Source organism: Gadus morhua, chromosome 21 (genome assembly GCF_902167405.1).
Source record: "Gadus morhua chromosome 21, gadMor3.0, whole genome shotgun sequence".
In the NCBI taxonomy this organism is placed as follows: Eukaryota; Metazoa; Chordata; class Actinopteri; order Gadiformes; family Gadidae; genus Gadus; species Gadus morhua.
In genome coordinates, this window is record NC_044068.1 from 8,293,447 (window position 1) to 8,306,876 (window position 13,430).

At 51.2% G+C, this 13,430-nt stretch overlaps 1 protein-coding gene across 1 annotated transcript in view; it reads left to right on the top strand.

Annotated features, from left to right (window-relative positions):
* The window catches only part of nbas (NBAS subunit of NRZ tethering complex), a 155,888-nt gene that overhangs the window by 57,401 nt on the left and 85,057 nt on the right, over nt 1–13,430 (top strand). Inside the window, exons 34-39 of the mRNA XM_030344571.1 lie at nt 3,549–3,662; nt 6,723–6,880; nt 7,460–7,543; nt 8,636–8,812; nt 9,960–10,073; nt 11,964–12,087. Coding sequence (XP_030200431.1) covers nt 3,549–3,662; nt 6,723–6,880; nt 7,460–7,543; nt 8,636–8,812; nt 9,960–10,073; nt 11,964–12,087 — 771 coding nt within the window. The remainder of the gene's footprint in view (nt 1–3,548; nt 3,663–6,722; nt 6,881–7,459; nt 7,544–8,635; nt 8,813–9,959; nt 10,074–11,963; nt 12,088–13,430) is intronic.

Below are 13,430 nucleotides of genomic sequence, written 5' to 3' on the forward strand. Positions count from 1 at the left end.
CGGCCGATAATATCGGCCGACCGATATATCGGTCGATCCCTAATGTGCACTTACTCACATACACATGTGCAGCCACAATTCTATTGAGCGGCCACTTGAGGCAAGCATGCACACACACACACACACACACACACACACACAAACACAGACTCACACATATGTTTCTGACCACACAGGCATGTGCACACACACACTAACACACTCACACACCATGAGAAAGAAAGAAAGTTGTGTCCGTTCTTATATAATATTAATTATATAAAATATAGTTATCATGCATTTCTTTATTATAGATTTCCTCCAACCTTTCTTGCTTGCTAACCCTGCATGGGGGGGGGCTAACTGGCCACCGAGCCCGCCCATACCTAATAGGCTGATTTAATATTCAACTTGGTGGTCCGGTTTTTAAAGGCCAGGCCAGATCTGTCACTCCCGGCCCTGCTCCCGAGGGATGGAATCAGGGGGTTGAGGCGGTGGATCCACAGCCTCAAGACACCTGGGCTGCGATACGGTGCGCTGCTCGCTTAGGGGCGAGCCCCTTGGGGGCGCTTGGACAGGGGGGGTTGCGGGAGGGGGGCGACCGTTTGCCTGTGAAACCAAGTCTCGGAGATAAACTTTGACCCCCTCCGCCTGGCCGCTGGCATGTGAGTGAGTGTGGGGGCGGGGGACGCGGCTACTGCTGGGACGAGTAAAATAACGACGCGCCCTCATCCTTACACACACCTGGAGGTGAGCTATTTGAAAAATAACATCACTCTGTATGGGGGTTCACCTCACCGTGGTTGGCGGAACGGAAGCGAGTCAAAACTCTGGCTCTCTTTCATCACCGCTCCCTTTCACTCCTTCGGGTGCCCGTCTTCCTCCTGGTCGCGTTCCCCTTCCTCTGAATAATTGCAGCCCAAACGGCTCTTTTCAACTTTCTTTTCGGTGTTTTTCACCGTCGTCCTGCCTCTGTCGGCTCTCCCCTTCTCCCTGATATCCTTCCGCTCTGTGGGTCTCCGAGCCGCCGCTGCTTCCCTCTGTAGTGGTTTTGATCTGGCGCTTTTGGTGTTTTGGCGTTGGGACACTTTTAAGCGCCGGCGCCTCCGGAATTACTATTTGCGGGGCGTCCCGACTGTGGGAGGGATGGAGAGAGGGGGGAGGAGATAAAAGAGGGAGAGAGGAGGGAGGATAAAAAAGAGGGAGGGAGAGAGAGACGGGGGGAGGAGAGAAGAGGGATTGGGAGAGAGGAGGGAGGGAGAGGGAGAGAGAGAGGCGTGGGCGGGAGATGGAGTGGGGGGAGATGAAGGGAGCGTGGGGGAGAGAGACAGAGAGACAGACAGAGGTAGAATAAACACATTTTAAAATAAACAAACAAAGGGCTGGCGAGGTTTTGATGGGTGCAGCGCTCCCAGTGTCCGCTGTGAATATTTAATAGAGTTATCAGCGGTGCCCCTCTGGTTTGGGTCCCTGCCTGGGGTCTGCGGAAGTCTTCTGTAAATCTGAGGCCGCCAGGCTGCCAAGAGAATAAAAAGCACAACAACAACAACAACAACAACAACAACAACAACAACAACAACAGTAACAGCTGTGCCCTTCCTCTGGATTGACGGGTATGTGTAATAGGGAAGACGGCTGTACACCGAGGAGATTCACTGCTCCTGCTCACGGCGAGACGGATCAACATGTGGGAGTAGCGTTTGACCCAAACACAATTTAGGATTGTTACTTTTGTTGTTGTTGTTGTGGATGTAGCCTTTTAGATGTTTTTCCTTCAAATGTTGATTTATAATGACAGTTCTTTATTGGAAGATTGTTATCTCTTTTGTCAATAATTCCGACATGCCTCACCATTCCCGCACGATCTCGGTGTCAGCTGCCAGGGAAAGGGTTGGATTTTCAATTTGTCTTCGAAATTTCTGAGTTGAGTTCTTTATTTATGTCTGCTATGTGGAACGAGGCCAGATATTGATTTGAGCCCATCTATATATTGTTTTGGTCAAAAGGAAGGCAGTGAAACGGGTCAGATGCTCAAACGCATGCAGTGGTACACACTCTCTCTCTCTCACTCTCTCACTCTCTCACTCACTCACTCACTCACTAAATCCAACACCTTTGCACACCTTGCGCTCATCCAGAATAACTCCAGAGACTTGATCAGCCTCTTTAAAGAGAGACTCTCACCCATCACCCCCTCATTCATCACTCCTTGCATGCCTTCACAATGGCATGCCACCAACGCCTCCCTTCACCCCCCACTATAAGCAGCCAATCATGGACCCGTCACTTGGCACACGCGTCACACAGGAGGCCCGCTTGACGTGATCCCGTCTCCAACGCGCTGTGATGATAAACATAGACTCTCTCACAAGCATCACCTTCTCCACAAGTCTTCTTCTTCTGATAATTTGTCGCAGGGATCAAAGGGGGAACTAACCCCGCTAGGCTGGCTAACACCCCGCTGGGTTGGCTAACAAACCGTGCATGCTAACGCACCCTGCATGCTAACGTACCCTGCATGCTAACTTAACCTGCACTCTTAACACACCGTGCATGCTAACGTACCCTGAATGCTAATCCCTTTTGCACAGTAAGTCAACCCTGTATATGATAGCGTCCCTTAGCATGCTGCGGTCCTGAGCTTGCTAACACGCCATGCATGCCAATTGCCAATGCCCAGCGCATGCTAAGACCCTGTCCATGCTTCGCCTGTCCAACCCTCCTCCAACCCTGCCCAACACCTATCCTCAGTCAAGTACCCCCCACGTGCTAGCACCCTTCGCTCCCCCGCACATGCTGAGTTTGTCCCGTACATGCTAACATCCTGTGCATAATTAGTACGCCCTGTGCATGCTTATAATGCCTCTTGCGGGCTCCAGGGGTTGTCGGGCTGAGATTAATGCGCATAGGGGGGCCAAGGGCACGAAGGTATTATTTAATTTGACTTCCTCATTAATTTATTCTCGTCGGGTGATGATGAATTCCAAACAAAATAGTTCATATCAGAAAAATTGTGATGTCGTGCCTCCGTCAGCTTCGGCTGCAGTTAATGCGCTGAATCATATTTTGGTTTTCCACATCAGGCGTGGGCGGGCACTCTCGCACATGCACAACACCGTCTGTGCGTTTGCGTCAGTGTGTGGGTGAGCGCGAGACCAGTCTTTGTTTGTGTACCCGATGTGTGCGCGCCGGAGTGTTTGTTTAGATGAAGGATTAGGTGGAAGATGTAATAAGTTGGATGTGCTACACGATATGGAGGATTATGAGATGGCAGAGTGTGTTTGCACTGCTTCGGTGACATCCATCTCCACAGATTGAAAAATGATTCCCGGAAATACTGTTTGAACACCGTTTCCCTGTTTGGGTTTGTCTAATCACTTCGGAAGTCTAATTCGTCTGCTTGTGTCTTGTGTGTGTGTGGTTGCGTGTGTGTGTGTGTGTGTGTGTGTGTGTGTGTGTGTGTGTGTGTGTGTGTGTGTGTGTGTGTGTGTGTGTGTGTGTGTGTGTGTGTGTGTGTGTGTGTGTGTGTGTGTGTGTGTGTGTGTGTGTGTGTGTGTCTGTCTGTCTAGGGGATGAGGCAGACCAGCGCAAGGGGCAGGTGTTAACTCTCCTGGCTGAGCAGGCTGCCCAGTGTCTCGACTACAAGGCCTCCTACATCCACTGCCAGGACCTCATGGCGGCAGGTACAGTACATCACCCCCCTAATCCTGTCCCTGCTATTCTCCATTATATCCCCTATCCTTCCTGCAATCTATACGATTTTGACCTAACCAATGATATATCTGGCAGTATGAGTTTCTTACTGTTCCTTACTGTTCATCTCTTTTTATGACCAATAGTAAACCTGGTATTGTGAATTATGACCTCTTCCCTTCCTCTTGTTGTCTCTGACGACCTGCAAAGCACGCTATCGCCTGTACTGACCAATCGCATCCCTTGCTCTGTGAAGTTTTGAGTGTTGTCCTTTCTGGTCTGCATCATAAACGTTCCTCCGCCCTGATATTGTGTTTTATGGCCGTTGTGCTCCATCCTATCGACTCTTATGACTGCTACACTTCCTGGCAATCGGGTGGGCTTAGCATCCACCGGCTGTCTCCCCATCTATCACGGATAACAACGCTTTTCCGCAACCGCAAAGCGATTATCGGTGAACATATAAAAACGCACGGCGATTGGCGATGGTGATATTCCGTGCGCTCTTGATTCCACCCCGTTATTAATTACCCGTGTTACATAGATGCCCACTCAGTACAAGGCTGGTAGATCATCAGATCGTCAGCATCTCCGACAGCGCGTCATTGATTCATACAGGCTTTGGGTTCTCTCTCCCTGCGCGATGTAAACGTACGTGGAGCAACAGGGGGAACAGATGGACCGTTCTCTGGATAGACGTATGGATCCACGGGGGAAAAGGAGATCCGAGGGGTGAGGCTAACCCAGTGCACTCGTGGGCGCTCTTACAGTATGGTGATTTGCCGCTCTTGTCAACGCGGCGCTCTCGAAAACATGATTAATATACAAAGCCGGCCGCTTTATTCGTTGCGGCAGTGTTTAACCACAAGCAATTTGTATCTTTCACACCGGCTGTTTGTAAGCAACGCTTTCCCGTCGACTGCGGTGTCCTCATTGTCCCACTCCCTCCCTCCCTCCCTCCCTCCTCGTGGAGTAAAGTGGAAGGAAAAAAAGAAAGAAAAAAGTTAAGAATTCAGAAGTGAGGCTTAAGCAGGAGGGGAGGGGAGAGGGGGGAGAGGGGAGGAGGGTGGGCTTGGGGATGCTCCCCTTGTACTGTCTTCTCACCTCCGTTTGATAGCACCAGCAGTGAACTCCAGAGGAACCCCTCACACACTCCCACTCACTGGAACTAGCGTTCACCCCAATCTTATCTGAAGGGGTAAGGGACGGCCACGCATTACCTTAATAATTCATTGTTTTAATCGCTTTAATGGTGGAGTGTACCGCATCCCAGCAGAATATTACACAGCCCTGTCCACATTGCCCAGAAACGAGGGACGACAATGGAGTGTAAAAAAAATAAAAATTGAAATATAGTACTAGACCGGAAATCTGACGATGCAATCAGATTAGTGTCAATGCTCTGTGTTGGATCGCTTGGGGAGGGCTGAATGTTTCCGGTAGACACAGACACACAGTCCCTGCTACATCCTCTGCATCCATACCAGATGTATTAGGGAGAATTATGCAGGGTTCTGTTCAGTCGAGAGACCATCTATATGTGAATGCACTTTAATATCTCCGGGCTATGAGTTACATTTTGCATCGTCTCAAAGCCTGATATATATATATGGCCTTCTCTTCCCTTGTATTGGATTCATGCTCAAAGTTCAATCAGCTACTTCAGCCTTGTGTGTGTGTGTGTGTGTCTGTGTGTGTGTCTGTGTGTGTGTGTGTGTGTGTGTGTGTGTGTGTGAGTGTGTGTGTGTGTTATCTGATTGTTTTTTGGTGTTGTAGCTTAGAGCAGTAAGACAACGTAGAAGATTGAAATTGATATAGTTGCCGAAAACAAATATCTTGTGTGTGTGCGGCGTGCATGTGTGTGTGTGTGTGTTTGTTTCTTCGTCTGTGTGCGGGTGTGTGTGTGTACACATCGTAAATAATCTCCTGGCGGATACATATTTGTCTTTTGAACGTGGAAATCCACAAACACACACATACACACATATAAACAACCAGGCACACCAACACACCGTTGCACGTCTTAACACATAGCAGCAGTTCCGGAAAAGCCTAAAAATAATAAATACAAATTAAGCAGGGGTCCAAGAAATGTGCATTTCGCCGGCACAACGCGAAGCATGTGTTCAAAATGCAACCGTGAACCTGTGGATTTAAAGGTTTTGACTGTGGGAGGTTCGGTGTTGGAGTTATATCCCCAAACGCGTTTTCAGAACATTCCTTTGGCCAGTTAGGAGATGAACAATTCCCTTGTTTATGGCGGCCCCTAATGGCGACATTTTGTAGAAGATATACAATTTCCTCGTTTATTGCGCCCCCTAATGGCGAAGTTTTCCGAATTTTTTATCGAACGACATTAAGGTTAGCACCAACATGCGTGTTAAATTTGGACTCGATCCGATGTGTAATTTTGGGTTTTTGGTGATTTTTGATTTGTGTGTAACGTAGCTAATAAACAAATATTCAAAACGCTACCGTTTCGTCGTCGAAGGTCGGATCAAAAAAGTGTTCGATCATTTCTTTGCGTGTACGTCTGAAGATGTCGTGTGCAAAGATTGGTGATGATTGGTCAAGAAATGTGGGAGGAGTAGGGAAAAAGCAGTTTTGCGGTTTTCGCGATTTTGCGAAAGAAAAATTCGAGACGCAAATGGGCGTGGCCTATGCTAAAAGATGCAGCAGACTCCAGTGAATCTGTGCGTATAACGTTTTGGACTGCGGGAGGTTCGGTGTGGGAGTTATAGCCCAAAACGCGTATTCCTTGGTATAGCGCCACCTAGGGACCGGCGTGTCTGGATTTTGTTATCTGAGTAGTGGTGCCGGACCTGGTTCTAGTCATACAATTGGCGCGTGTGCACCATTTACGGTTTGGGCTGTAGTCCCACTTTCAGGGGGGGAAGTATAAAAAAGATCCTTACAAAAACAATAGGGATCCAACCTGTTGGCTTGGACCCCTAATAAACCTGATGCGGGAATGTACTCTGACACTGAGGTCGTCTTCTGACATCCTATCCTTCCTTCCCTTTCCCTTCGGCCTCTCCCTCCGGGACCAGGCTTTAGCCCGGCCTGGGAGGTGGTGAGTGTGCTGGGACAGTGTGAGGGCTACGGGGACCTGGCGGCCCGGCAGGAGCTGCTGGCCTTCAGCCTCACCCACTGCCCCCCCGACAGCATCCACGGTCTGCTGGCTGCTTCCAGCGACCTGGCCACCCAGGTTGGTAACCTTACCCTAACCGCTCTCTCTCGCACGCACGCACGCACACACACATACACGCACACGCATACACACACACGCACGCATGCACGCGCGCGTGCGAACACACACACACACACACACACACACACACACACACACACACACACACACACACACACACACACACACACACACACACACACACACACACACACGCACAATAACACACATATAGACACAGACACATACACACACACAGAGACACATATGGACACACACACACACACACACACAAACAAACACACAAAAACAAATACACACACACACACACACACACACATACACATACACACACATAGAAACACACACACACAAAAACAACCACACGCACACACACGCACACACAATGAAATTACCCCACTATGACGGACACAAAAACACACAAAAACAATTACAGGAAAGAACACACACACAAAATAATGATAAGGCTGTCATCTATTCAAGGAAGGCACTTCAGCAGATGAAATAAGTTTCATCGCCGGAAAACACAATTGCGTGACACAATAAGAGCGGGCAGCTTTGTTGACTTCCTTTCAGATGTTGTACCAGGCCGTCAACCATCAGATGGAGCCTAATGTCACCCCAGCAACACCAGAGGCAGAGGACTCTTCCGCTACACAGGTGTGTGTTTCTCTGGGTGTGCATGGGCCGATCAGGACTGTGTGTGTGTGTGTGTGTGTGTGTGTGTGTGTGTGTGTGTGTGTGTGTGTGTGTGTGTGTGTGTGTGTGTGTGTGTGTGTGTGTGTGTGTGTGAAAGGGTAGATCTGTGCATATGTTTGTCTATGAAGATTTCAGCGTATGTGTGTGTGAGTGTTTGTGCTTGTGCGTGTGTGTGTGTGCAGCAGACTTATTTGTGTTAATCCATTTGTTTGTTGGTGTGTGCCTGCGTGCAACAGTATGTGTGTTTGTTGTGTCTGCCTCTGTGCTTTGTCTGTGAATGATTACACCTATTGTTTCCTGTTTGACAAGCTATCAATTCTAGTGTTGATGTTGCCATGCGCCCTGGTTTATTCATGCCTATCCAGAAGTGGCTTTTAATGTTTAATGATCTGGATCACCCATGTATTTGGACTGGTGCTTGCCTGGCTGTGTGTGCACGTGCGTGTGCTTGCGCATGTGTGTGCGTGCTTGTGTGTGGTGTTTTGGCATCCACATCTTGTCCATCCAATTTTTTTCCTTCCTTTGAAGCAGTCAAAAATGTACTGAGGATGTGAATGAGAGTATGGGTGTGTGTGTGTGTGCGTGTGTGTGTGCGTGTGTGCGGGCCGCCTTGCATGGCTGTAAGTGCGGGTCCCTTCTGTTGCTGCCTGCACTGCCTGAGCGAGTAAAGTATTATTGCAAGGGACTAAACGATTTGGCCTAACCGCGCCGCCTCCCTAAATGTGTTTCTAAAGCCTTTTCCAATTCTGCAATACCCAGCACAGCAGACGAAAAGTTGCACAATGTGCAGCCGCAAAAAAATAAAATACGATAACAATCGAATCCACCATCACCGGGCCCTGCGTCTCAAGCGCACTTTAATACAAAAAACTGTGTTTTTGTTTAATCTGGAAGATTAAATCGAACCGTACACAAATAAATGCGATATATTTGTCCCTCCGTGAAGCCTGGGACGGCAGCCAAACATTGAAATTCCATTACAATGGATCGTTTTATTTATTTCATTTTATATTTCTGGTTTGATTCCCCCCACCATCTTGGTTTGGCCCGCAGCCCGGAACCCCATCTGCTGGCTCCTCGGGGGGCCGGGCGGGGGACCTGCTCCAGCGGACCACCGCCACCACCATGAAGGTGCTGACCACCACGGGGATGACGACCAAGGCGGTGCTGACCGCGGTGGGCGACCACCGCTGGTGGAAGGACTCGCTCAACTACCTCCGCCCGCTGCAGGTGCCTTTGTGCGGACGTCTGTGTGTCTGTGTGTGGGCGTTTGCAAGCGTTTGTGTGCACGCATTTTTGTCCGTGAGGGTGCGTGTTTGTATGTGTGTGTGTGTATTCGTGCATGTGTGTTTGAGTGTGTGTGTGTGTGTGTTCGTTTGCAAGTGTTTGTGTGCACACATTTTTGTGTGTGAGGGTGCGTGTTTGTGTGTGTGTGTGTGTGTGTGCGTGTGTATTCGTGCATGTGTGTTTGTGTGTGTGTATTCGTGCGTGTGTGTTTGTGTGTGTGTGTGTGTGCGTGTGTACCTGCACAAGGGGATGCAGGCATGGGGGAGAAACAGAGCTGGCTCCAACAACACACTTGCCACATGATAAGTGTGTGTGGGTGGGTGTGTGAGTGTACCCCCCCCCCCCCCCCTTAGCTCTTAATAGGCTTTCAACCAAAGAAGGCAACCAGCAATTTGGACCTCCCCACGTCCACATCATTAACTCCTGCTCCTGCTGAACGTTTCACTCCCTCCTCCTGTCTCTGGCCAGCGTCTGTGTGTTGCCCACCAGTGCCAGGATGGATGGCTCCTTCTTCTGGTCTGGGTGGGCAGCTGGAGTCTAGGGGGGGGGGGGTGGCTCGTGAGTGGGTTGGTAGAGTTGAGGGGAAGGTTGAACTGAATCACACACATGCATGCCTACGCACGCATGAACCAGACGGGGGGTTAAAGGGTGAAGTTGGGGCTATTTCCTAGGACACATGCACACGCACACACATACACACACACGCACGCATACATGGAAACCGGAGGCACGGGGGGGGCAAGAAGGAGTTGGGTAAAGGGAAGGAGGTGTGTGTGTGTGTCTGTGTGTGTGAAAGTTATGCAGTAAACAAAGAAATATACACAAACACCCACGCAAATAAAAATATGTACACACACACACACACACACACACACACACACACCCACTCTCTCTCTGTATCTCTCTCTCTCGCTCTTACACACACACAAACACACACACACACACACACACACACACACACACACACACACACACACACACACACACACACACACACACACACACACACACACACACAAGGCCGCCCCAGCCCGAGGGAGGCGACGGGGGGCGGCTGCCCATGCTTAACGAGGTCTGTGCGTCTGTTCAGGGTCCTGGCACGGGGTCCGGCGGCCAGGGGGCGGGGCTTGACAACGCTGGGCTAGAGAGACAGGCCTGCGGACCCTTCTACCAGGAGCTCCACCACAACCCCTACATAGACCCGGTGAGTGGGACCCGGCTGAGGGCTTGTTTACCTCGCGTTCAGTTTCACCCGCACTCTTCTTCCATTAATTACCGCCCAAGGAAATAGACGACGCAGCCCTGAGGAAATGGTTTCTCGTCTTCAAGGCTGCTGTTGGGGTTTTCTTATTTGGAAATCCTTTTTATGTTTGTTCACTTATGTATGTTTTATTAGTTTACTTTCACTCCAAATCGCCATGGCGGCTAGCGTGAGGAACAAAACGAATGTGGACTCCTGCTTAATAATCAAGCACAAAAAGCGAGTCATTTGGGGCGGTATCAGCGCCCGACTGAAGGCTGCGGCGGTCAGAACTGCCCCGGACCAGTAGCCGTTTAATGTTAAATAGCGACAGGGAAACGGCAGCTGTATGCTAAACAGGAGAGAGAGGCAGGGGGAGCACAGAGGCAGTGACAGAGGGGGCAGAAAGGATAAAAGTGAGGACGGGAGTCATTTGACCTTCCAGCGCCTCCAGAAAATGGACACCCTGTGGGCTATGACTGGGCTTTTTACTCTGAGACACAAATCATGTGGATGGCTTAAAGAGTGGACGCAAGGGGAAACCGAGAGGGCCGATACGTCTCCGCTCATGACATTTTAATAGCGCTCTCCAAACCCGCCACCACACACACACACACACGCACACACACACATCCTGCTACCACCATCACCCCCTTCTGGTCCTCACTAACATTTATCCATCCCCCGTCCTGCATCAGTCAATAGTAGACCCCCGCCCCCCAGGCCCTTTGTCCATCTGTCTTGGAGCCAGCTGATCAATTGTTTTTTATCATACCGCTGTCAATAAATTGATGGAGGGACCTGGACAGAGGGAGACGGGGGAGGGCTGGGGGAGAGGGGGAGAGAGAGGTAGAAGGGAGAGAGAGGTGAGAAGGGAGACAGGGGAGACTATAAGGAATAGGGGAGGGCTGGGGGAGAGGGGGGAGAGAGAGGTAGAAAGGAGTGAGGTGAGAAGTGAGACGGGGGAGACTAGAGGGACGGGGGAACGCTGGGGGAGAGGGGGGAGGGAGAAGGACACGGGAGGGCTAAGGGGGGCGGGGGAGAGAGAGGGGGACGGGAGGGATGGGGGAGACGGACGGCCTGGGGGAGACGGGGTGATGGAGTGACAAGGGAGCGAGGAGGGGAAATGTGTCTGGTCATTGAAGGGGTGGCCTCTGGGTCCGTGGGACTATAAAGGTTAAAGATCTCAACACGGGCCGCGGAGGGGCCCTTGACGTGCGCGGCTGAGCGACGGACCACTTCATTTGACCTTCGTTTGGTGCAGTTTATGGGTTTGCTGCAGTGTTTACCGTCGCTCCTGCCGCCCACTCTGCCTCTGTGAGCAGAGCACCTGTAAATGAAGACCGTTAGTCACTTTCACTACGCGCTCCATTCTGCCTCCGTCTCTAGCTGTGAGCTCGGTGTGTGTGTGTGTGTGTGTGTGTGTGTGTTGAGGGGGTGTGTCAACCAATGGCTCGCCAACTTTTTCTTGTTGTTTGTTTTCATTCAATTTCCTGTCCAATACCCACACCCTACCATTTCACCACGCACACACACACACACACACACACACACACACACACACACACACACACACACACACACACACACACACACACACACACACACACACACACATTCACTAACTTTCTCTCACTCACTCACTCACTCACTCACTAACACACACACACACACACACACACACACACACACACACACACACACACACACACACACACACTAACTTTCTCACTCTCTCACTCTCTCACTCACTCACTCACACACACACACACACACACACACACACACACACACACACACACACACACACACACACACACACACACACACACACACACACACACCCCTCTCCAGAGTCAGGACGTGTATGCAGGCTGCAGCGGCGTGCCCCAGGAGAACTTTGCTGAGGTGCTGCTGAGGACAGGGAAGCTGGCTGAGACCAAGACCGAAGGGGGCACCCTGTTCCCCGCCACCGAAGGTAGGCAGCCAGTCACGCCTTGATCCACGACCCTGCGTGGGACACTGCATTCTCTCACACACTCTCCTCCTCCCCCCTTACCCCGACCCACTCCCCGACATGGCTTTTCCTCTTCCTACTCTTCCCGCTCCTCTCTCTCTCTCTCTCTCTCTCTCTCCCTACTTTGCCTCCTCCTCTTCTGGCCCATCCCTCTCGGCTGCTCTCGCTCCCCCCCCCCGTGGCCTTGCTGTCTCCTCCCACTCCATCCCACTCCCACTCACGCTCTTCCTACACAGCCCTCTCCTCCCCTCCGCCTCCTCTGCTCCTCCTGTCTCCCCCCTACGTGGCCTTCTCCTCGTCTATCCAGAGGGCAAGGCCAAGCGCGCGGGGGGGGGGGGGGGGGTGGTAACGGGGCACACGGCGGGGATGAATCGTATCCGATCGATTAATTAGGGTTGCACCATGCGTCCCGCGGCAACGGTAAATAACGAGCTGTCACCGCAGTGATACCGAAGAGATGGCGGCGAGTGAGCGTGTCAAGGCTGCGCGTTGTGTGATGGATCGCACCTACTCGCCAACGTCGATGCGAATAGCATAGTGCAGGCGCTGTAACATAGCAAACGTACACACACACACGTTCAGTGGCGTGCACACGTACACTGGAGACACGCAAGCATTCATGGACAAACGTACTGAAGGCAAAGTTTCTGTGCCTGAAGGTTGTTTGTGTGTGTGTGTGTGAATGTGTTGGTTTGTCTGTGTTGGTGTGGACATGCGTGTAAGTACAATATGAACTCTCGGATGAATAAACATTCAAGCTCTCTCTCTCCCTCTACCTGTGTCTCTCTGTGTGTCTCTCTGTCACACATAAGCATAGATTAGAACGCACACCTAAACGCCCCTGGCTCTCTCTCTCTCTCTCTCTCTCTCTCTCTCTCTCTCCCTCTCCCTCTCTCTCCATCTCCCTCTCTCCCTCTCCCTCTCTCTCTCGTGCGCCGCGGTCCCAGGGGGTACCTCTCCCTTTCCGTCTCTCCCTTTAGAAGTCACCTTCCCAGCGGGGGAGGAAGGGGGCGCTCAGCGCTCGACGTGTCGGGGGGAGAGCAAAGACAGCGACGAGTCCGATCGCCACCGCCGATTAATGAGCCCGTGGGGACGGCTGTCCTCAGAAACAGACTCGGAGATGGCCTTTAAGGAAGTAAATAGATTGATTTAGTTCTTCGTCTTCCCTCCCCTTCCTCCACCTCCTCCCCTTCCTCCACCTGGGCCAGATAAGGTGAAGGTAATTGATGATGACACGAGCAGTAGGACGCCTCCGCGGAAAAGAGCTGAGTTAGACTGAACACGCACATCTGTGTTCACGCGGG